At 37.5% G+C, this 22,249-nt stretch overlaps 3 protein-coding genes across 5 annotated transcripts; all 3 read left to right on the plus strand.

The window, feature by feature from the left end:
• Positions 1 to 2,374: 2,374 nt before the first annotated feature.
• Positions 2,375 to 9,614, plus strand: pdia2 (protein disulfide isomerase family A, member 2). 2 transcript variants are annotated; one of them, XM_041983684.1, is made up of 11 exons: positions 2,375 to 2,701; positions 3,418 to 3,624; positions 5,093 to 5,226; positions 5,340 to 5,477; positions 6,081 to 6,197; positions 6,305 to 6,430; positions 6,638 to 6,832; positions 6,913 to 7,033; positions 8,384 to 8,562; positions 8,649 to 8,834; positions 8,923 to 9,614. In XM_041983684.1, the coding sequence occupies exons 1-11, from the start codon at positions 2,422 to 2,424 to the stop codon at positions 8,974 to 8,976; spliced, it is 1,737 nt and encodes a 578-aa protein (XP_041839618.1). In that variant the 5' UTR covers positions 2,375 to 2,421; the 3' UTR covers positions 8,977 to 9,614. The 2 variants fall into 2 exon arrangements, with proteins under 2 accessions (XP_041839618.1, XP_041839617.1); XM_041983683.1 differs by having other exon boundaries at positions 8,920 to 9,611.
• A 288-nt stretch (positions 9,615 to 9,902) lies between these two features.
• LOC121638731 (lipopolysaccharide-induced tumor necrosis factor-alpha factor homolog) lies at positions 9,903 to 14,582 on the plus strand. Of its 2 annotated transcripts, XM_041983686.1 has the most exons (5): positions 9,903 to 10,399; positions 12,177 to 12,340; positions 13,035 to 13,136; positions 13,218 to 13,425; positions 13,514 to 14,582. In XM_041983686.1, the coding sequence occupies exons 2-5, from the start codon at positions 12,199 to 12,201 to the stop codon at positions 13,617 to 13,619; spliced, it is 558 nt and encodes a 185-aa protein (XP_041839620.1). In that variant the 5' UTR covers positions 9,903 to 10,399; positions 12,177 to 12,198; the 3' UTR covers positions 13,620 to 14,582. The 2 variants fall into 2 exon arrangements, with proteins under 2 accessions (XP_041839620.1, XP_041839619.1); XM_041983685.1 differs by having other exon boundaries at positions 9,903 to 12,340.
• A 2,445-nt stretch (positions 14,583 to 17,027) lies between these two features.
• zgc:136472 (uncharacterized protein LOC678514 homolog) lies at positions 17,028 to 21,337 on the plus strand. The gene is made up of 11 exons (XM_041983661.1): positions 17,028 to 17,208; positions 17,338 to 17,538; positions 18,009 to 18,133; positions 18,227 to 18,364; positions 18,500 to 18,607; positions 18,971 to 19,096; positions 19,227 to 19,424; positions 19,509 to 19,629; positions 20,628 to 20,809; positions 20,945 to 21,034; positions 21,129 to 21,337. The coding sequence occupies exons 1-11, from the start codon at positions 17,028 to 17,030 to the stop codon at positions 21,210 to 21,212; spliced, it is 1,554 nt and encodes a 517-aa protein (XP_041839595.1). The 3' UTR covers positions 21,213 to 21,337.
• The last annotated feature ends 912 nt before the right edge of the window (positions 21,338 to 22,249 follow it).

Here is a 22,249-nt window from a genome sequence, read left to right on the forward strand (position 1 = left end):
AGGAATGTGAAGCTCAGGAGGACGAGGAAGAGTGTTTAGACGAGTTTCATTTGAGCCCCGCTCACAATGCTTTGGACATGACCAAGCAGCTGCTGAGGTTTGCTGACATCATCAGCCGTGATGTGCAGAAGTATTTTGGTCGTTGTACTGATAACCATGAAGCTTGTGACATCTACAGTGACTCAGTCTCCTTGACGACCAGTGGGCGTTTGCGTTACTATGATGATCTTTTGAGAATTGCAAGGGCAAGAAGTCCAGAAGAGCAAGAAAGCAGCCTTCTTACTTGTGCTGATGATCAAGGAGTCATAGTTACCAGTGGCAATAGCAGTCTGGGGCCACTAGCCGAATTGTTTGATCACAGGGGTCTAAGTCAAGGCAGAGGTCAACCAATGATCAAGCGGCATCTCCCACGTAGTTTCTGGACTGAGCCGATGACCTGTTGTTCTCTGATCAGTTTTAGCAACACAGCTGACATCACACACACTAACAGAGGCACACCTACACAGGACAGCATGCACCCCAGCAGTAACAGACACATGCATAGTAACCCTCTCACACACCACATCACACACACCATCGACAGCGCTCAGCTGGACTTCAGCGACCTGCTTGCAGACTGGGACCCACACCTAGAGTTCAATCCTACAGTGACAGAGGACACACACATGCAGCATTAAACAGATCCACCGGTTTGGAGTCACATCTCCGTGACTCCATTCAGATCGTGCACAGCTGTGATAAAACTGTTCCATAAAAAGGAAACAAAAAGATAAACAAATGTGTTTCCATATATTTGTTTTCACGGCCTTAATTCACCTAAAGAAGGAGAGTCTCAGCAACCTGGTGTGTCATGTCATGCAGATACTGTGCTCAGAAATCATGCAAGTGCATAATGTTATTGACTCTGCATGTGTGTGATTTATTTAGTTGCTCAATATAATTTAGGTGAAATATGTTAAGTTAGAGAAGCTAACAACTTTGAAAAATGATTTTTCAGTTTGAGAGGATCTCTGAATAGTTTTCATTAATGTTTGCTGACATTGTTTTTTTTTATAGAAAGTAGAACATCTGTTTTGAGCCACAAAGTTTTGAGACAAAGACTACATTATGACTAGCTGGACTGGTTGAACCAGAACTCAACGTGTGGAAACTGAAAATCTTTGTTCAAGATGGCCTGTTTTTAATCATGACCTGCAGTTTGTTGCATTTCATGCAACAAATGTCCCTTCTCTGCCTATTTCTTTGTCTCTTTAAACTGTTATTTTAATGCTATTAAAGTAAGAAAAAGACAAAAAAAAAAAAAAAAAAAATCTTATAGTTTTGATAAGATGGAGGAAAAATGTCTTTCAGTCCTGAAGGCTCAGGTTTTACAGCTCTAACTTTTCATCTTGCTGCAGTGAGGCATAGGTGCACAACAGGGTGTATCGCTACTGTGTGTGGCAGGTGGTGCAACATAGCCCACTTATAACTACAAGGACAGCAAAACATGCAATTGTTCAGCTGTTATGTCATCCCTTAAACTAATTTCTCATAAATATCCAAAGAGTAATAAAATGAAATTCCAAAGAAGTGCCAATAATGATTTATTATTTATAGACCGAGAGTCAACATCAAAGACATGATCAGCCATGTTATCTCTCTGCTTCATTCAAGATATTCCTTCTTGCATATTAATAAAAACATGTTAACAGGTGAACACAATGCAAAACTTCCTTCTTTTAATCTTTTCTTGCTGTAAAGTGGACTATAGCAGTGTTAGTGTATGATTGCATTGAGAAGATATCTTATAATTTTGACCACATTCAGAAAAACAAAACATCTGCACAATCATATGCTATTCATTTTGTAGAACTTAGGTTAATATCAACCAGAAATGTGGATTTTGTCCACTTAAACGAAGCTGATTGTATGTATGCACATTTCCAGCTCCAATTTCTGAAAATGGCTGCAGCTGTTTTAGTAAACCTAATGTGAGATAAAAGAAAAAAGTAGATAGCCTGTAATCCACCTATCACTATCTTTGTGACTGTTTTTAGGTAAATGAGGGTCTGATAACCAAAAAGAGTAGTGACATATTAAAGCATATACAAACATTACCATCTGGTGGGTGATGCAAAACAAACAAGACTAGAAAAACAAGAAAAAAGTTGTGTACATATGTTAAATTCTGAATCCAGAGCAGTCAATTAGCCAGTTTACTTAAATATGAATCTACATGGCACCAGTTCATTGGTTTATGTAGACTGGAAAGAGTCCTCTGCAAGCGTAACGTCTGATTGGATGAGAGAGAAGACCAGTAACATTTTGACACACACACTCTTTAGTGGGTTAAATAAACGCACTGACTTTTAGTGACACATGTACTAAAGGTTTCCCACACCTGGGTGGAAGTGGCAGCACAGCTCACACAGAAACACCGACATGAGGATCCAAAGGCGTTTGTCCATAACTTTGCTGGCCCTGCTGCTGGGGGCATCCTGCATCCAGGCCAACGACTCCGGCGACGACACTGAACATCACACCGACACAAAAGAAGATGCATCAACGGAGACAACAGAGGAAACTTCAGGAGAAGAGACTGAAGAGGCACCAAAAAAGGAGAAGACAACAGAGATAGAAGAAGAGAAAGATGTCATGGTTCTCCACATCAACAACTTTGCCAGAGCTCTCAGCGAGAACAAATATTTATTAGTTGAATTCTGTAAGTATTTATATGATATTAAGAGTAGTATTATGAATGAACAGATTGGTATAAATGGTGTGTAACCCTCTGAAAAAATATTAAATGTGTGTTATGTGAGACAATAAATTAGATATGTGAGGCTTAAATTATATTTAACTCAAGTAAGGGCATATGTTGTTCTAAAAGGGATTGCCACTAAGATGTTATATTGGAAAGTGTCACAAGTCACTTATTTTTCCTCAAATATATGAAGATATCATATAAAATACCAGAACTAAAATGTATTTCTTTCAAATGGTTAAATATGTATATTAAAAACAAAGAAAATATGGCAACAGGTTTGTTAAGGATCACCACCAGAAATATTTGATTTGGTGGACTATTAATTTAAATCAAATTGTAAACAGAAACTTCATGTTTTTTTCCAGTACTTTCTCTAAAAAATGTCATGCAAATGGGTTAACTTACATTCACGTGGTCCATCCTGTCCAGATGCTGTCCTGGTGCAACTCTCCCACAGATGAGCTCAGCATTATGAGAGGACAGGTTGTGACCAAGAAAAGAGCAGAGAGGATGAAAACTAAATACAACTGCCACTTCTGCTATCAGCAGCTTATTTCCATGTGTATCTGGGCTGCAGCTGTTGATTGCAGCAGAATGAAGGCCCCCCCTTGGTTAGAATCCAGTTATTGGATTATAGAGACTAAAATATGTGTGTGTGTGTTTGCATGTAGATGCTCCTTGGTGTGGCCACTGTAAACAGCTGGAGCCAGTTTATGCTGAGGCAGCTGAGAAGCTGAAGGTGGAGGAACCAGCGATGCGTTTGGCCAAAGTGGATGCTATAGAGGAGAAAGAGCTGGCTGATGAGTTTGACGTTGGAAGCTTTCCCACTCTGAAACTATTCATTGATGGAGACCGCAAGCAACCCATTGACTACTCTGGTAAGCACTCAGCAGGCGTTCATTTAAAGACTGATGGTAAGCTGAACAGTTAATGCATATTTAACTTGACCTTTGACTTGTGTCATTTATTTTTTTGTTTGATTAAAGACGTATTTTTGGAATAGGCTTTTGTATTCACAAGCATCCCCTAAAACACAGCTTCTATAAGAATTATTTTTTCATTTAGAAAAAAACAGCTTGCTAAAAGCTGTACTATTTAAAAGTAATCGTAATCCTGCACTTGTTGCAATATTTTTTTAACTTATCATCATCACGTGTGGACAGCTGCAACCTCTAATAAGCAATTAGCAGCAATGATGATGCAAACACAAAATTAGCTTGAAAGGATCTCAGGATTCTCATATAATGAGCATGAGACTAACGAGTGTAAGAAAAATCACAACTGATCACATAGCAGTGTAAAAAGTTTATTTGTGAAGCACATTTCATGTACAAGACAATTCAAAGTGCTTTACATAAAACATTAAAAGCGTTACAGAAGCATTCAGAAATAGTAAAAGGCAGCAACAAATATAAAAATCACAATGATAAAATAAATTAAATGAAAATAATTAAAAGCAAGATAAGGTAAAAATGTCTACATTTGGGGAAAGTTTAATCTCCACTGGCAGTTTGTTCCACTTTGTTTGCAGCATAACAGCTAAATGCTGCTTCTCCATGTTTAGTCTGGACTCTGGTTTGGACTAGTTGACCAGAGTCTTTGGATCTAAGAGCTCTGCTAGGTTTATATTCTCTGAACATATTACAGATGTATTCTGGGCCTAAACCGTTCTGGGATTTGTAAACGACCAGAAGAGTTTTGAAATCTTGACTGACTGAAAGCCAGTGTAAAGATTTCAAAACTGATGTGATGTGTTCAAAACACAAACAAACAAAAAAAATTTTTTTTTGCTAAAACTTGAACTTTTATTTTACTGCTGCATTTAAAAAAAAAGAAAACTTTTGGCTACTTAGCTGCAAATCTAAAACATTGTATGACAAATATCCTGCACAAGTCAAGTTTGCTGCTGCTGAGCTCTGTCTACCTTCACTCTCATTAGTCAGCATTTGCAAATGTACGGAGCTAAATAGAATAGAATAGAATAGAATAGAATAGAATAGAACAGAATAGATTTGTCATTACAGAAAATTGGAAGTGCGAGCCTGTTTTTGTTTGGTTTTTGTGGTCAGCACGCTTTGATAGTGACCACGGGTTGCCAGGTAGCTCGAAGTTACTGGTTTTACAGTCACATATTTCAGGCTTACTTTACTGTCTGTTAATAGAAGCATAAAATATGTAAATGTAAACTTCTTTACTTTAGAGAGTGGGAGCATCCTTTATCACACCAACTGACACCACACCAAGAACTTTTCTTTCAACATATGTTTGTGTCAGTTTATAACTGGGGTATGTTTTTTAACTTCAACATCAGCTTTGTGATTTTTTTCTGACTTATATGTTTTGCAGGTAAGAGGTCGGTGGTGGGAATTATCCAGTGGATGAAACGTCGTGCAGGCCCCGGTGCTCCAGATCTCAACTCTGCAGATTCTGCAGCTCAGTTCATCAAAGCCTATAACGTCACTGTTATAGGATTTTTTGATGTACATATATTTTTTAAATGCATATCTATTACTTCTGTCATATTATATGGTATTGTATGGTAGTAACACATTTTTAAGTTCCTTTATTGTGCCACTTCTGTTCCTCTCTGCAGAGTCTGGAAAGTGAGGCTACCAAAGTGTTTAAGGAAGTTGCTTTTGATATGACTGACACAGAGTTTGCAGTTACAGCGACTCCTGAAGTTTTCCAGAAGTATGACGTGAAAGCCGACTCAGTGGTGCTCTTCAAAAAGGTACGAAGAGCAACTGAGAAGCCCACTGAGGAGTCCACTGTTTAACAGAGGCCTAACAGGGATGTAAGAAGTTTGGTGGTGTTAGTTTTGTGGCCATTCATAAAATTTTAATGCATTATGCTTTTGTCTAAATATGCATGGACATAAATTATATTTTAATTAAGGGTTATTCTTCAACAACTCTGTTTAAACAAAAAGTATCAGGATATCAAAGAAAAACTGAAATATCCAAACAGCTGCAAGACAACATAGAAATAATTTTTTTTTTTCAGATTTTAGGGTTTTACTAAGTATCTGTCTTAGATTTACAGATGTATGCCAAAATATTTGCTTATAATACAGATAGAGAAAATACTTTGTTATAGATTACAGAGCGAAACTAAATAGACACAAACAGAAAAATGAACCAAAAATAGAAACCACAAATGCCGAAAACGAACTGCAAAAACTGCATCTTAAGTTTAAACTTATACATGGTTTAAACTTCACCAGCAACTGTTACAACTGTTTGTCTTCACCAATTTATCACTTAACTGGCAGATTATGATCAAAACTAGAATAGATCAGTGGTTGTAAAATCTAAAACAAATGTGTGTTTGCTAGTTTGATGATGGCAGAGCCGACTTTGTGCTGTTAGAAGAAGGGAAGCTGGACAAATACAATTTGACCACCTTCATCAAAGAAAACAGCCTGGAGCTCATCATTCCATTCAGCCAGGAGGTAACACACACACACACACACACACACCCATAAACAAGATTAGAGAAAATAAAATCAAAATCTGAAAGTTCCATGGAGGGATTTTCTGATTTTGCGTGTGTTTTCAGTCAGCAGACAAGATCTTCACCCATCGCATCCTCTTGCACAGCCTGCTGTTCGTCAACTCCACCGTGAAGAGTCACATGAATTTGCTGGATGAGTCCAGAGCTGTAGCCAAAGAGTTCAAGGGAAAGGTAATGACCTGGTGTGTGTTTGTTTGGTCATATTTTTGCCTCTATGTTTTATAGAGGCAAAAACTGTAAAAACCTGGCTTGATTTTTTTGGACAAATCGCAAACTCATAATACAATTCTTACTTGATCTGTTTAATGTTTAGAGAATATTCTCTGCAGTTACAGTAGCACAACTGTGTGTGTGTGTTTTTTTTTTTTTTTTACACAGATGCTGTTTATTATGATTGATGTGACATCAGCCCTATCACATGTACTAAAATACTTTGGCGTGTCTGAGAGTGAAGCACCTACTGCTCGCATCATCAATATGGAGACACAGAAGAAGTTCAACATTGCTTCTGGAGATCTAACATCGAATTCACTGCGACAGTTGTGTCAGGAGGTTGTGGACGGCACTGCAAAGGTAGCACACATATACATTTGTTTAATATTATGCTGCACAGCAACATTAAACACATTGACTTGTCTGTTTGTGTGCTGCAGCCATACTATCGGTCTGAGGAGATCCCAGAAGACTGGAACAAAGGACCAGTTAAAGTCCTGGTGGGCAAGAATTTTGAGTCTGTTGCTCTGGACCCCACTAAAAATGTCTTTGTGGAGTTCTGTAAGTAAACTTTTGCTCTTACCCCTTAAACAGTACACTTTTTTCATTTAATTATCAAGCTGAAAAGGCATACTACACAATAAATACAACCTCTCTTTGTCATCATGGTGGAGCTGTATGGACGCTTAACTGAAGGGGCCATAGTCTTCACCTTGACTGGAGGTTCTGAAATGATTGAGTTCATCTTGTTTGTTGACTTGACATTTTTTCTGATTTGATATCTAACCAGCATTTTCAGAACTTAAAGCTGTAATGTGTGACCTTAAAAAAGGTTGGGTGCTGCACAGCAGCAGAGTTTTATGAAGCACACTAAAAAGAACATCAACAAACTCCTCTTTCTTCACACAGCAATTATATGTTTACAGCTTAATTAAGGTTTAAAATGTCATATTATTTCAATTTGAAATAATATGATAAATTATCAAATTTAAAATAATTACTGCAATTCATCATTTCACCTTTTCTATCACTGTAAAGAGTAATGTTTGTTACAGCATAGAACAATGTGCATTATTATCCCCTCTCAGTGTAATACCAGTAACGACCTGTAGATACTGGCTCCACAACATTTCAGGCTTCAGTTGTCACCTGTTTATGTGTCTAGCTCAAGGATAGGCTTCTTCGGTCCTCGAGAGCTGCACTCCTGGAAGTTTTAGATGTTTCCCTTCTTCACCACACCTGATTCAAATTAAATGGCTCTCCTCAACAGCTTTTTCTCAATTTGCCCCCATGCATGTTGACCATTGATCTGATTCAGGTGTGCTGCAGCAGGAAACATCAAAAACCTGCAGGACTACAGCCCTCGTGAACCAACACTGCCCATCCCTGCTGTATTTTTTTATAGTCTGTGGATGGCATTGAAGCTGTTAATGCAGTCAAATGGTACACATGAACAATTCCCCAAAACGGATGGATCTTTTACTCATCTGACAATGCTGCCATTTCAGAATTCCCCCTCTGTAACGTGAACAAGTGAAAGAAAATAGAAATTTAGCTAATATTTTACAAAATAACAAAATGCTTTTTTGAAGACACATGATGAAGAACATTCTAGGATAAAGGTTTATTACAGCCTAGGTTGGAGTTTAATACCTGTAACCATTTATCAGGGTTTTATGTGCAGAAAAATTTATTACTTCTGTTTCTACAACATGCATTTGTGGCTGAGCAGCAAGCAGGTTTAAAACCTCTAAAATATCCTGCCCCTCCCCCTCTAATTCTCTACACTCTCTAATCATAATAGTCTGTCTTTGCACTTAAGAAAAATGTTGAAATAACCATTTAAAAGGAAGGTTGTAGTAACCCAACGAGGTCTGCAGACGCCCCCATTCACAGAGTCTTTGTGTGTAGATGCTCCTTGGTGTGGACACTGCAAGGAACTGACTCCCATCTGGGAGCAGCTGGGTGAGAAATATGCCGACCATGATGACATCATCATAGCCAAGATGGATGCCACAGCCAACGAAGTGGAGTCTGTTGCGATCGATGGGTTTCCAACACTCAAATATTTCCCCGCTGATGACAAAGAGGTAAAACACACACAAATACACACAAAAGCCACAGAAGTTGCACAGATTGTAGAAAGTTCTAGTTTTTTCCTTTCTCTTCCTCTCAGGTGATAAACTACACTGGTAAAAGAGATCTGGAGACTATGTCAAAGTTCCTGGATGATGGAGGAGTGTTGCCAAAGGAGGAAAGTGTTGAGGATGGGGATAGTGATGATGATGATGATGATGATGATGATGATGATGATGATAATGATGAAGAAGGAAAGGACAGTGAGGAACAGGAGAACAGCAAAGTATGTTTCTAATGGTACTTAAACATTCTTCCCTTAATTTAAACTTGACTGAAAAATCTCACTATTTTCTTTATCTGTGTTTCAGAAGACAGAGGATTCCTCACAGTCGCCAACAAACCAAACATCCAAAGACGAGCTGTAATGACGACAAATCAAGATCAAACCTACATCTTCCAGTTTTCTTAATAAAAAGTTATATAGGTTTAAAACAGCTGTTTAGTCGTGACTATTATGAGTGGATTTTAAACTTTGATGCTTTATGTTAAACACACTTCCTGTACAAAGATCATTATAGTTTCCTTCTCTAAATGTCTCTTGATACAGCTTGTTAGCTGAAGTGAAATGTTGATGTGTGATAGATGATGCTGGTGTTTTTAAGACCTTAAATGTTATAATGTTCAGCCCAATCAGGACTTTTGTAAATTGCCATTAATTTAATGGAGATGAGGCAGGAAGTTAATGAACTAGGAAAAAACTGGGTGTGAAAGAAATAGCAGAAATAAATAAACTGATCATTATATTCCTAAATAACTTCTGGGATAAGCAGTGTTGAATATAATACAGCTGTAAATGAAGGAGCTTTGTAGCATTTTCTGAGATCGGGTATAAAGGGAGAGTCAAGCTGATCTGTGTCAGTATGTGGAGGTAGTGCCTGTGTCAACTATGCCACTGAACAAATTCAGACTGGTTTAGATAACATCAAACATTGACAGACTGTCGAAACAAAATGAAAATTAAATAATATAATTGCTTGTTTTAGCTCCCACTGCATATATGCTCCAAATGTAAAAAGAAAAACAGCAACAATAATAATAGTAAAAATAATGATGATAATAATAATATTAATTTTCCATACAAAAATAACCATTGAATTAGGTTTAATTCAGAAATAAAAGCAGGTTCTAAAGCTAATGAGGAATGTGTTGGCCTTTTCTGTTAGTCACAGTTCTGCTCTTCTTATTGTTCATGTTACAAAAAAATGTCCCAATCCCAGTTTTATAATTGGGAATGAAACATTGTCGTGTGACCTGCTGCAGCTGGAATCAAAACAGAGCCTTTTTTTCTCTTTGAGAACAACTTTAGATCTGTTTGCTATGTTTACATTTAGTTTTACTGTAGAAGCTGAAAAGAAATACTTGCTAGACATGGCTAGATGCAGCATGACGACATATTAAAGTGTTTATCTGCTACATTTGTCAAGTTAAAAGAAATATTGTCTTTACACCATAGATGCTTTGCTAACATGACCAAAACACACAGCAGTAATATACTAAAACCCGGAATTGTATGTTTAAAGTTCAAACATTACAGAGATAACTTTAAAAATGCAAAAACAATAAAACAAATACAGTATATACATGAGAAACGGGATGAAGCTACTAAGGGATGTAATGGGGATGACTTTGCACGGGGGGGAAGGGAACTGGGAGGGCTGGTTTTAATGTGTGATGAGAAAATGTTTGTAATTCCAGAGGAGAACAGGTTGAGCAGGCTGTGATATCACAGCTTTGGTCAGCATTGTATGTGCTTCCTTTTTGCCAGATACTCTTTGTCCTTCGTCCCAGGTAGGATCAATGCTCTGATAAATCACACGTTAAACTTTTTAATTAGTGGGTAAGGACTCCATATTTTTGGTGGTGGTAATTGGAGAGTATGTTTTCATAGTTGAAGCAGGTCTGTGCTTGTTTGGACCAGCCTTGGAGACTTAGATGTGTTTTGTTCACGTAAGGGTAAAGTACCATGTGAGTTGGATCTATTGAGTTTTATTTAGCAGGTGTGTTAAATGGATGATATAGTTCATTTTAGGTGAAGTACATCTTCATATTTTATATTACTTGTTTTGAGTGTTGCATGCTGTAATAAGACTGTTATTATAATAATATAGTTCCATGACCTACAATATTTAAAAGATGATTATTTCACAGCAATTCAATCAGAATTAACCTGTTCTAAGCAAATGTTTTCCTTGAACCTGTTGGACTGTAAATGGTCAAGGTTTTAACATTTTTCTCGTAGTACCAGAACATGGTGAAACCCCACAGTTCTTTGTGATTTTTGTATTTCACCAAAATAAATTTAGATTTATATGTATAACACAGAGTTTATGGTTGTATAATGAGAAAACAGACAGGATATATGATTTGTTTTTATAACATGTAAAGTGTGTGTGTGTAGGTGTGTGTGCGTGTGTTTTGTTTTGTTTTGTATCTGTCGCTTTAAACCAGTGGTACTCTGGTGAGAGTTTTGACTTGTGAATACTCGTGATCCCCAAACATGACGTTGCATTCTTTAGCAGCCTGAGGGAGGAGATAATATTTCCACTGCTGTATCAGAGCTGGAGACTCATCGGCTTTGTTGTGACATGTGACGTCACACAGCTCCCAGTGCAAAGAGCCTAACAGCTATTTAAAGTACCCACTGTATTTACAACTGACTTATCATTTTCATGATCAGCATACACATTGGGGTACATTCAGCACTAGTTTAAACGTCCTGTGGGTGAATTTAAATAGCTGTAGAATATGTTGTAGACTTAGAAAAAGATGACAGATCATTTCATGTCAACAAAAGATACTTCTTGCCCACTGGGAGCTGGGAAAGGCTGTAGCCCCTATGCAACCCTAAACTGGATTAAGCAGGTTTAGAATGAAGGATGGATGAAGAGACCAGTAGCCAAATAAAGAGCAGATTAATATTATTTATTTTATTTTATTTAATTTATACACAACCTCTCATGTTATCTGTGCAGTATGAGAACAGCCATTCACAGAGCAACCAAACAAACCTGTTTGCCTCACTGAATTTCTTGTCACCATGGCTGCTTTTCCTTTTTGAGATGTTCCCAAAAACATTTAGGCTTTTTTTTTGACGTAGGCCCACTAACTGTTTTTTGTCATACTGGCTTTCTTAGCAAAAAGAAAATACAGAAAATGTGCAGAAGGCTGTCATGAAACGACCCTATCAGAATACCATGCTTGTATAGTGAATATGTTTACTTGATCAACATTACTGTTTTGTTTTTTAATTGAAAATTTGCAGCTGAATCCAGTCAAATGGTACAACTTTGAGTCAGAAGCTATGGCCCACAGTTTTGGATCCACCCTAAACACAAACTCATGACTTCTTTCACAGCTTAATATTTAACCTTTCAACCAAATTCCAACAGATTATATTTATAAATTCCTGAGATAACCTGCAAAGGAGAGAACAAAATACTTTGTAAATGGTAATGGTGGTCCTTCTTTCAATAACAATTATAAAATAAAAAAAAACAAAAACAAAAACAAAAACAAGAAAGATGTCCCAAAGATGCGTACTTAGACTTACTTTGCTTTTATCTAGATCTCTGTTTGTCTTCCTGTTAATGGATCCTCCTTCGTATCAGGAGGCCAGTCGCCACCCTCCTGCTCAGAGCACAGAGGGACTTAACTTCTCCGGTCCTCCTCCTTTGGCTTACAACACCTTTGCATCCCCCACAACACCTCCTCCTTCCTATGGAGACACAGGTAAGATAAGTTGTATCTCATTTCCTGTATGCAATTCATAGCATCGGCTCATCAGGGCATGACGTGTTCAACATTTCTCTGATCATCTTTGATCTGAAACATCTACATTTTTCTTTTTTCAGACAAATTAATACAAACAGTGTTACCTAGCAATGATCTTTGCTTGATTCCCCATATTCTTCTCATAAGAGTAGAAACATATGCAAATGGAAGAATAAAACCACTTGTTTTGAAACTAGAAGAATGGAAAAACAAAACAAAACAAAAAAAAAAAACTAGAAGATGAGCTGACAGACAGTAAAACGTTTTACACTTAAGTAAAATTCTTCACACTGTATGTTGAGTGCATTGCTGTGTATTGTCTCAGACTATAAGCTGTTTAATACCACAATGTCTTATAATAAGAACTGGGGTTTCTTTACTTCTTTGTCACTAAAAGGGCCTTAAACTTGTAAAGTATTTTCAGTTGAAGTATTCAAATGCTTCTAAGTTTTTGGTAATTTGTGGTTAAAAAAAACTTGGCAGCTGTATATTCATTGAGCAAAAGAAAAAAAATGAAGATGAAGAGAAGATAAGCTGATGATGAAGAAGATAGTTTTTCAAGATAAATTCAAGGATGTGGTTGTATTGTTTTACATATAAACAGCATTTTTAAATTAAATGTGTCTCGGTACTTCTTTTTGTCACGTCACAGTCCAACGAGATCTGTTTCCTGTCCTGATTCCACCATCTGTGCCAGCTGTTGAGCCCCCACGAGCCCAAGATGCTGGATTCATAGTCCATCCAGTTTCACAAAGTATCTAGTTTTGCCTTTACAACTGTTTGTTATCTATGATTGTAATTCACACTTTGACTAACCCTTTCTTCTGAACTACAGTTGGAGTGACACCACCTGTCAGGAGCACACGAGTTCAGACAGTAGCCGTTGTGTCCCAGCCGCAGCCCGTCCCCATCTTGGTGGAATATCTGAGGGACATTCCTGGTTTAGTACACTGTACACATTGCCAGCAACTCGTCACTAGTAAAGTCAAGTATGTGCCCGGGGCGGCTGCTTGGTGCTCTTGTGTCTTCCTTGCATTGATGGGGTGAGTAGATAACGCGTGCACAGAATAACTTAATGTGCTGAACCAACTTCAGTGGCTTAATCTGATGTGGGCTGCTTCTGTGTTTCAGGCTGTTCTGTGGTTGCTGCCTGATCCCATTAATGATAAGAGGAATGCAAAACGTGATTCACTCCTGTCCACATTGCGGAAAGCAACTGCATGTTTATAAAAGATGACAGTGCCAGGATTTGTAAAGCTGCTGAGATTCTGAGTCCTCTTATGATCTCATTACATATTTATGTCACAAAATGGGCAAATTAATTTATAAGCTGTAACTGCAAGCAGCTCACTCTGATATAAGTGTGCTGTGAAAGCACAGAGAGGCTGCTATATTTATGTCATTATCATATTTTCACTTAAGAGCACCAATGGAAATTCAAACTCACCATATCTGCTTATATGTATAAAGGAACAAGCATCAGGCTGAACAGGGTTCTTCATCTCTGGTCCTTAATGGCCACTCTTACAGATTTTAGCTGGTTCCCTGCTTGCGCTCACCTGGCCCAAATTAAAAGCTCATTAGCATGCTTTTGCAGAATTTTGAGAAGTATGATTAATTTGAATTGTGTTGAAGCAGGGAAACAACTAAAATCTGCAAGGCAGGGCCCTAAAGCAGTGTTTCTCATGTTTCCAGCTCCATCACACCTGATTCTGATTAATGTAACTGTTTGTCAAATTCTTTGCAAGCCGGTTAATGAGCCATTCATTTCATTCACGTGTTTTGTAGGGCATATATATATGCAGAGCATAAGTATAAAGGACAAACTGACAACAATGCTTCAGCACTTCGAATTAATTGATTATAATGAAGGGGAGAAAAACTGAATGTGCCTCTTGATGAGCAGTCTGCATCAGTGAAATGTGAGGATGTTTTACAGAGCTGCACACTCTGAGGACATTTACAATAATCTGTATCTGCTTTGTTGTTATTTTGTTATGCTCTAGCCTGATTACTGTATTTTCTGTATTTTGTTTTTTGTGTGTGTGTTTTGAATTCTGTGTTTACAGCAGATATTTAATGTTCATTAGCAACATTTTTTCAGAATATTTGAGCACAATATCTTTAAATGAACAGGATTTAATTCATTTTGCTGCCTAATATTTCTGTGTTGTGATTAATAAAGTTAAACATTTGTTGATTTCAATCAGTCTGATAAACCTTTTTTCAGACTCTGTGGGCATGTACAGACACTTTGACATCGCCTTTTGAAAAAAAAAAAAAATCCATTTCTGCTGTTTCTCTGGGGTTCATCTGAATCTTTATTATTGTAGTATTGCCTATTGTTCTAATATTATACTGGCTCTAGATTTTCCAATATGGTGGTCATCATATTTTAGATGATCTGGTTGGTCTCTATGCTCCAACCTCTCAAATAGTTATAAATAGTTTGATAGCCAAAACAAAAAGAACTGGTTCTAAATTAAGATCCAAACTTTAAGCCAGCGCTGGAATACTTTGTTGGAAAAACCCATATGTGAGCAGAAATTAACAAAACCTAAGTGAAATCTACTGAAATCTTTATTCGTGCACCTCCAGTTCACAAGCATCATTCATCTTAAGGCACAGACACAGACAGCACTTAGTGACAGTGGGAAGGGGAAAAGAAAAGCCTATAGCAGAATTGAGTGGTTGTGGGTCATCCAAGCCAGTCCTGACTGTAGATTTATTTACTTTTTTTTTTTTAAGATTTTGGGGCTCCAGTGGGCTTTATTTTACCAGTAGCTGGACAGAAAAGATGGGTCAGCGAGAGTGGGGAATGACCTGGAGCAAAGGGCCCCAGGACTTGAACTTCTATTTACCTCAACTGATCTTATAGCGTCTGAGAGCAAAGTGCACGCTGTGGATATGTTTCCATGAAGTCTTTATTGACCTGGGTCATTCAGAGCTCTCCTGCTAGCTCCCCTCAAAACTGCAGCAGTTTGAATCAGCTGGATTTTCAGAGGGTTTTTGCTGTCTAAGATTTATAGAATAGAATAGAATAGAAATACTTTATTAATCCCTTCAGACAGCCCCCAGGGAAATTTGGGTATATATTATAATTTACAGGTCATGAGTCAAAAGCTGAATCTGTGATAATTGTAAAATTGTTCTAAAAGAGTTTTTATCTACATGATCAGGGCCCATTAAAATGATATTTTAATTGTAGTTGAGCTTTTATGAATATCTGCACTTCCCCTGACTTGTTATCACTCTCCAATAATAAATTAATCCCCTTATTATAGACAATAATCAGAGGATGTATGTGTCTCTTAAAAAGAGTATAAAAGAAAACAGCTACATTTGTGTGAAAATACAACCCTTTACAAAGTTAACCACGTCATTTCACATATCCCTTCTGAAACCTTCTCAAAGCCTTCTTAAATACTGAAAACCCCAGAGAAAAAGCTGGTCACTTCTTTAAAACAGCTTCATCTCAACTAAAAGCACATTTAGACATATGCTTTAAAATGGTTTTATCAGCCGCAAATAGTGTTTCACATCTTTGTTTCAAAGGTTTGCTGTCATTTCTATAGTTCCCTAAAATGTTGCTTCTGCATGACTTGTCTGATTGGAAACACTGATTCTGGTATGAGTGGTTTTCCTCTTCTTGCCTGCTTATAACTAATTAGCTTGTACTGCAACTTCAAATCTATGCTATGAGTCTTTTCATCAAAACAATTGCAATGAAACAGATAAACTTACACTAATTCTAAAAAAAGAGTCACAGTAGATTTGATCTAAATTATAATAAGACCTGATGTGAGTACAGACAACAGGGTAAAGGTCAGTGATAAATTATATGTTAGTGTACAGTGTCTTATATGATGCAACTGATTAATGCACCTTTTTTCCCATTTTTTGGTCAATTTGTTCAGTAATGTCAGGCATTAAACATAACCAAAGTTTTAAATAATTATGTAATATACTATAGGTATATGCAATTCATCTCTTTGGATCAAATGTAAAGACAGTACACTGCTCAGACACTTTATTCAGCTTTTTTTCACTTTCCTACTCTGCTTGCCATGACTTTCTTCATTTTGTAATCTGGATCAGAATACCAGAAAATACAGTCTGTACAGCCCACAAACACATTGTTGGCATATCATAAGAAATAGGTTTTGAGGAAGAAATTGTAACTTAAGTGGATTTCTTTCAGGCAGAAGAAGTTTTATTAAATTTTGAGCCATGCAAATCGGAGTCAGAATAAATGCATGGATAAAAATGCCTAAATTGTATTAATCCATTTTATTATTATAATGATCTTTCAGTGTCTGGTGCAACTTGTGAAATATAGGTCAATTTCCTTTGTGCTTCCATTTTGACCTTGTGGAGTCCAACACCAAGAGACAAAGGGCACTCAGATATTAGCAATAAACCTGACATCAAATGCAGCCAATAGCAGGACTACAACAGGGCTCAGACAGGAAAGTTAATCAGCAACAGACTGGTGGGTCTAGCTGGCAGATAACAAAACCATTCACTACTAGTGCTTCAACCCTGATACACATGTATGAGTCCATCCTATCACCACTCCCTCTGTACTTTCCTGTCAAGTTCCAGTGTCCAGTTGGTCAAACTGTCAAACTGTAGGTGATCCATCATGAAGACGCTGCAGCTGCTGGGTGTCACCGCCATCTGTCTCTTTGTGTTTGCTGCCGCTGATGCACAGTCCAACCTGCAGGGAGACGAAACCCTCCCAGAGAAGGATGGAGTTTTACAGCTGGAAAAGAGGAATTTTGACAAGGCACTCAGAAAGCACAAGCAGCTGCTGGTGCACTTCTGTAAGTTACCCACTTTTGATCTACACGTCTATATAAGTTAAATGTTTCCATAATGGTATCACGCCTAACAGCCACCTCATGTAGCAGCAGATTAACCATATCATTATTCACATTTCCTGTGTCTGTCAGATGCTCCTCTGACTGGAGAAGCTCAACGAGTGTCGGCCGCGTTTGAAGGTGCGGCTGAAAAGCTTCAGGGATCAGAGGTCAAACTGGCGGTGGTTGATGTGACAAGCCAGAAGGACTTGACTAAAGAGCTCAATGCGACAGGCCACCCCACGATCAGACTTTACCTCTCTGGAGATAAATACAACCCTGTAGCCTGCCCTGGTATGTGCAAGAGTCCATCTGGTTGACATTAAAATATGTGGTTTATCTGTGTTGATTTAACCTCTTTACAAAGAAAGAAAATAATCTAAATGTTTCAGGGAGATCTAAAAATACAGTCCTATCTACTGAAAAGGTCTATAAAATTACTGATAAGAAATAATTTAGTTCCTTAGGATGAGTTCAAATCCATTGATTTAACTCAATAGAAACCTCACTTCCTCTTGAGCTCCTGTTGTAATCATTACAGCTGTTAGAGGGCTTTGTGTCTTCACATATGTTCTCACATGACCACCCTTTTACAAATAGCATATTAATCTGGGTTCATTGAAGCTGCATAGGGAGGATACAGAGCTGACGGGAGTCAAATTATTGTTTATAAGTTCACTAAATAAACAGACTGTTGAATGTTAAAGGTTTGGGTAAAATACTGAAGTTAAGGTAGTTTATTCTTTTTTTGGATTGTGATGAAGTTCCTCGGAGCTCTGCTTCTATCTTGACCTGGCTGAAAAGGAGGGCGGGATCAGCAGCTGACCTCATCACTGATCTCAGTCAATTAGAGGCCTCAGAGGAGCTAACAGTGGTTGGATTCTTTAAGGTGAAAGCCAGCTGTTATGATTTCCTCCTATTCTCTTTGAATGTGGTTTTTACTTGTGTGTAATTATTTGTGTATGTGTGTGCATGTGTATAGGATCTGAACCATGAGTATGTCCAGGTGTTCTATGCAGCGTCAGTTGACCTTCCTGACATCAAATTTGCTGTAACTCAAGATGATGAAGTCACTGACAAATATGGTCCCACACATGATGTCGTTCTGTTACTCAGAGAGGTACATTATCTACCATTCACACAAACAGGTTTACACACACAGACGTAAAACTCCTGAAACCTTTAGTTTAATTAAAGAAATTTAATTAAAGAAATGAAAGATGAGAGATCTATCTATCCTGTCTGTGTGTTGCAGTCTGAGCTCATTCAAACTTACAAAATGACGCCTCAGACATCAAAAGAAGAGCTGACAATCTTCATCTCTGTCTACAAACTGGACCCGGTCACTGAGTACAATGGAAAGGTGATGCTGTGCATTATATATTTTTACACATTTGTAGTTATTTTCATCCAGTGAAAACCACAAGTCACTTAAACTCTGACAGCAACCCACGATCTAATCCAATCCAGTCCATCTGCCATAATGAGGGGGTGTCCACCCCATAAATATGCATGCTGTAATAATTAAGAAAAATGTAGCTATAGAAGTTGAAAACAAACTCTTTTGAATTGGTGAGGTGAACAAACGGCAGTCCATCCATGTTAAAATCAGAAAACAGAGTTTGTGGCTCTGATTACATCACTTCCTCCCGCGCTTCTCTCGTAATCTTTGTGAAATAGCTCCTATGTCAGTGTTGAGTGACTGTTTCCTTCTTTTCTCTTGCAGACAGCCTCTGAGATTTTAAGCTCACCTGTGTTAAATCATGCCCTCCTCTTTGTGAACAAAAGTTCTGCAGACTTTAAAGAGATTTTCTCTGCTTTCAGCAATGCTGCTGATTCATTCAGGCTGAAGGTATCTTATACAAACACACATACATTTTTCTGAAGAGGACATTCATCTTCTCCACAGAGATGCAGAACCTGTTAGCCTCATGCCAAACTGTTGGAGTGTTTGAGATCTGTGTGTGTGTGTCTGTGTTCAGATTTTGTTTGTGTTGGTAAATGTGGATGAACCTCGTAATGGCAGACTCATGGAGTACTTCCGAGTTCGGGACTTTGAGGCTCCTCTCATCCGACTGGTCAACCTGACAGATCATGTAACCTACCACCTGCCGTCTGACACCCTCAATGTAGAAAACATAAAACAGTTCTGCCACTCTTACCTAGAGGGCAAAGCAAAGGTAAACTGCTCTCACATATGCTGCGTTGTGTATAATGGAGTCAAAGTGGGGTATAATCCTGATGAATGTGCACGTGTTTAACAGCCCAAGTTGCAGAGTGAGCCAACACCTGAAGGATGGGACCAAAGGCCTGTGAAAGAGCTGGTGGGATTTACTTTTGAAAAGGTTGCATTTAACCCCAACAAGACTGTTTTTGTACTTTTCTGTAAGTGAACACACTTTATTCAACTTCAAGCTGAGTTTGACTCATTTAATCTTATTTTTGGTTTTACAGCTTTGCAGTTTAATTCAGAGTTGTTCTTGTAGGCAAATATGCATTTAACCTCATCTAGATATTGAAAGAAATTAAATAAAAATCAAATAAAATAACTGTAGGTAAACGATGCAATACATTTGGAGTATAATTTCTGAAACTGCCCACATCTTGAATCTTGCTTATTGTTAAAAGTCTACAGTGGATACTTAATAGTCTGTGTAAACAGAGGTGAGAGAGGTCAATAGTGAACTCTGAGTCACGGCAGAGATTACCATGGTGATGTTAAGTGCTACATTCAGCCTAAAAACTTGCTAGGACTTTGTCTGGCACTAAAACTACTGCAGTTTAGAGAGAAACCATTACTCACGTTGACAAGGTTTTGCAACGTTGAGCAGCACACAGCCAGTGTGACATTTCTATTTTTGATGTAAAATCCATGATCTTATAGGGGAGTTAAAAAACGTCACTTTTGGTTTTCTGTAAAAATCCAGCTTTTTATATTGCAGTCTATAGAGGACTCTGCCATTTTCCTGTCAACTGGAGGCTTTAAACACAAAATTTAAATCTGATTGCTTATAAAATCATTTTAGGCATTGTGCTTAAAGAGAAAACTAACAAAAAGATGTTGCATCATACACTGCTTTACTGAATATAAGTTACATTAAATCTCTAAACCGTTCGAAAAGTAATGTAGCAGCTGTCCCAAATTTGGAAAGAAAATATGAATTCATCTATTGATCCATTATATTTATTTTATTTTTTATTCCTGTTTAGAGTTGCAGAGGGCTAGTGTCTGTGACGTAGAGCAGGCAGTGTATTTTCAAGGAGCATCTTGTTTTGTATAAAGAGTCCAGCGACCGACACCATCAACAGAAGTTGTTTTCCTCATTACTGCAGTGTGTAGCTTATTCTGGTTGCTGTCTCTTTGTGTGTGTTGTGGATTTCAGATCTCCCCTATAGTCAAAAGTCCCGTGCTGTGTTTCCACTCTGGGAAGAACTGGCCGAGGCATTCAAGGAGCAGCAGGATGTGGTTATCGCTCGGATTGATGCCTCAGCCAATGACATCAACATGTCCATGCAGGGAGCATACCCATCACTCTGCCTGTTTCCTGCTCTGTATGCTGAGAGGGTATGAAGCATCCATGAAGTGACAGGATTTTAAGATCTTTGCTTTTATTCTAATAATTACATCTGGATTGGGAAAAAACATTCTTGTTATATTTATATTTTAATGATTAAGTTCAGCATTTTATCTCTTTGTCAGATGGTGGTTTACACTGGAAAAAGGAAATTGAAGAACCTGATTAAGTTCGTAGAAAAAGAGATGGAAAAAGCCAAAAAATACAGAGTTATGGTAAATCATCTTCTTCAACTGTCAGCCACCGGCTTGTATGGCTATGTGTGAGTTTTTCTCTGTTAAAAATAAACTTTTTTCCTTGTGTTTCCAGGAGGATGAAGACAGGAGGAAGTATACTGAGGCTCTGAAAGCAGAGGAAGCAAAAAAGGACAAAGAAACCAAAGATGAGCTTTGATATGAGAACAAACCCCATTGTGTTTTTCTCTGTGTTGTATCTTTTATTCTTTACCTTTATTAACACAGATCTAGTTGTATCTGCTCAACTAAGATGTATGTAATTATCCAATCAAACCAATAAATGTCTCGGTTAAAATCTTTGTCAGCTAAAAGATTTTAAATTTTTTATCTTTAGTAAGATTCTGTGTTTAGTCATGTTTAAATGACTGAAATACATACATGTGCAGAAATGTTAACACGACATAAGATCAAAATTAGATCGCACAATACAAAAGCTGTGGTTAATTTGATCCTTCTGCAAATAAGAAAGCACAAATCGAAGATTATAGGCTACTGTAGGAATGTGTCAATAAGTAGCTTCAAATTTTTTAATTACACAATATTCATTACAAAAAAAATTAAAGTCGTTCTTACAAAAGTCAAAAAGGTATGGGTCAAGAGCTTTAAGTGTCTCAACCACCTGGAGCAGGTTTGGGTGTAATCACTCTACCCACCAACAGGGGGCAGTCTGATGTTTTAAGCAAAGGATGCAGATACACATGTTTTCAGAGAGTAGGTTTTGCTATTTAAAATAAATTAAAAGAAACGACTCTATAAACACTTAACTCGAAAGATATTTAATTATTGTTTAATTATATGTTGAAATTGAAATTAAAAGGTAAATCAACATGTTTTGCATGCTGTTGAACTACATCTCTTGCTCAAAATTAAGAGATGAAAAATTAAGGATGAACAGTAATGGTGTGTTTCTGTTTTCACCATATCATTACTATTTTAATCGCACCTCTTTGAAAAAGCTGAATTACCTGATAATCTATATAATCTGTCAGTTTTTTTTTTGTATACATGATGTACAATATTTTATTGAGGCTACAGACGATTTAAGTTAGATTTCACCTTAAAATTAAGCACACACACACACACACACACAAATAAAATAAATAAATAAATAAAAGAAAACAGACGTGACGACAAAAACACAGAGCATCTGGTCAAATGCACGGTTTGACAAAGGCTGCTGTGTTTGCTGCAGCC

Source organism: Melanotaenia boesemani, chromosome 4 (assembly GCF_017639745.1).
Source record: "Melanotaenia boesemani isolate fMelBoe1 chromosome 4, fMelBoe1.pri, whole genome shotgun sequence".
Lineage (NCBI taxonomy): Eukaryota > Metazoa > Chordata > Actinopteri > Atheriniformes > Melanotaeniidae > Melanotaenia > Melanotaenia boesemani.

What these genes read in the sequence shown, in the direction of transcription:
- pdia2 (XM_041983683.1), top strand. Translation starts at nt 2,422, where the DNA reads ATGAGGATCCAAAGGCGTTTGTCCATAACTTTGCTGGCCCTGCTGCTG. An exon ending in GCAACCCATTGACTACTCTG is followed by an intron (nt 3,625 to 5,092) that starts GTAAGCACTCAG and finishes TATGTTTTGCAG; the next exon opens with GTAAGAGGTCGGTGGTGGGA. An exon ending in CTGTTATAGGATTTTTTGAT is followed by an intron (nt 5,227 to 5,339) that starts GTACATATATTT and finishes TCCTCTCTGCAG; the next exon opens with AGTCTGGAAAGTGAGGCTAC.
- LOC121638731 (XM_041983685.1), top strand. Translation starts at nt 12,133, where the DNA reads ATGTCCCAAAGATGCGTACTTAGACTTACTTTGCTTTTATCTAGATCT. An exon ending in AGTCCATCCAGTTTCACAAA is followed by an intron (nt 13,137 to 13,217) that starts GTATCTAGTTTT and finishes TCTGAACTACAG; the next exon opens with TTGGAGTGACACCACCTGTC. An exon ending in GTCTTCCTTGCATTGATGGG is followed by an intron (nt 13,426 to 13,513) that starts GTGAGTAGATAA and finishes TCTGTGTTTCAG; the next exon opens with GCTGTTCTGTGGTTGCTGCC.
- zgc:136472 (XM_041983661.1), top strand. Translation starts at nt 17,028, where the DNA reads ATGAAGACGCTGCAGCTGCTGGGTGTCACCGCCATCTGTCTCTTTGTG. An exon ending in CAACCCTGTAGCCTGCCCTG is followed by an intron (nt 17,539 to 18,008) that starts GTATGTGCAAGA and finishes ATTGTGATGAAG; the next exon opens with TTCCTCGGAGCTCTGCTTCT. An exon ending in GACTGTTTTTGTACTTTTCT is followed by an intron (nt 19,630 to 20,627) that starts GTAAGTGAACAC and finishes TGTGGATTTCAG; the next exon opens with ATCTCCCCTATAGTCAAAAG.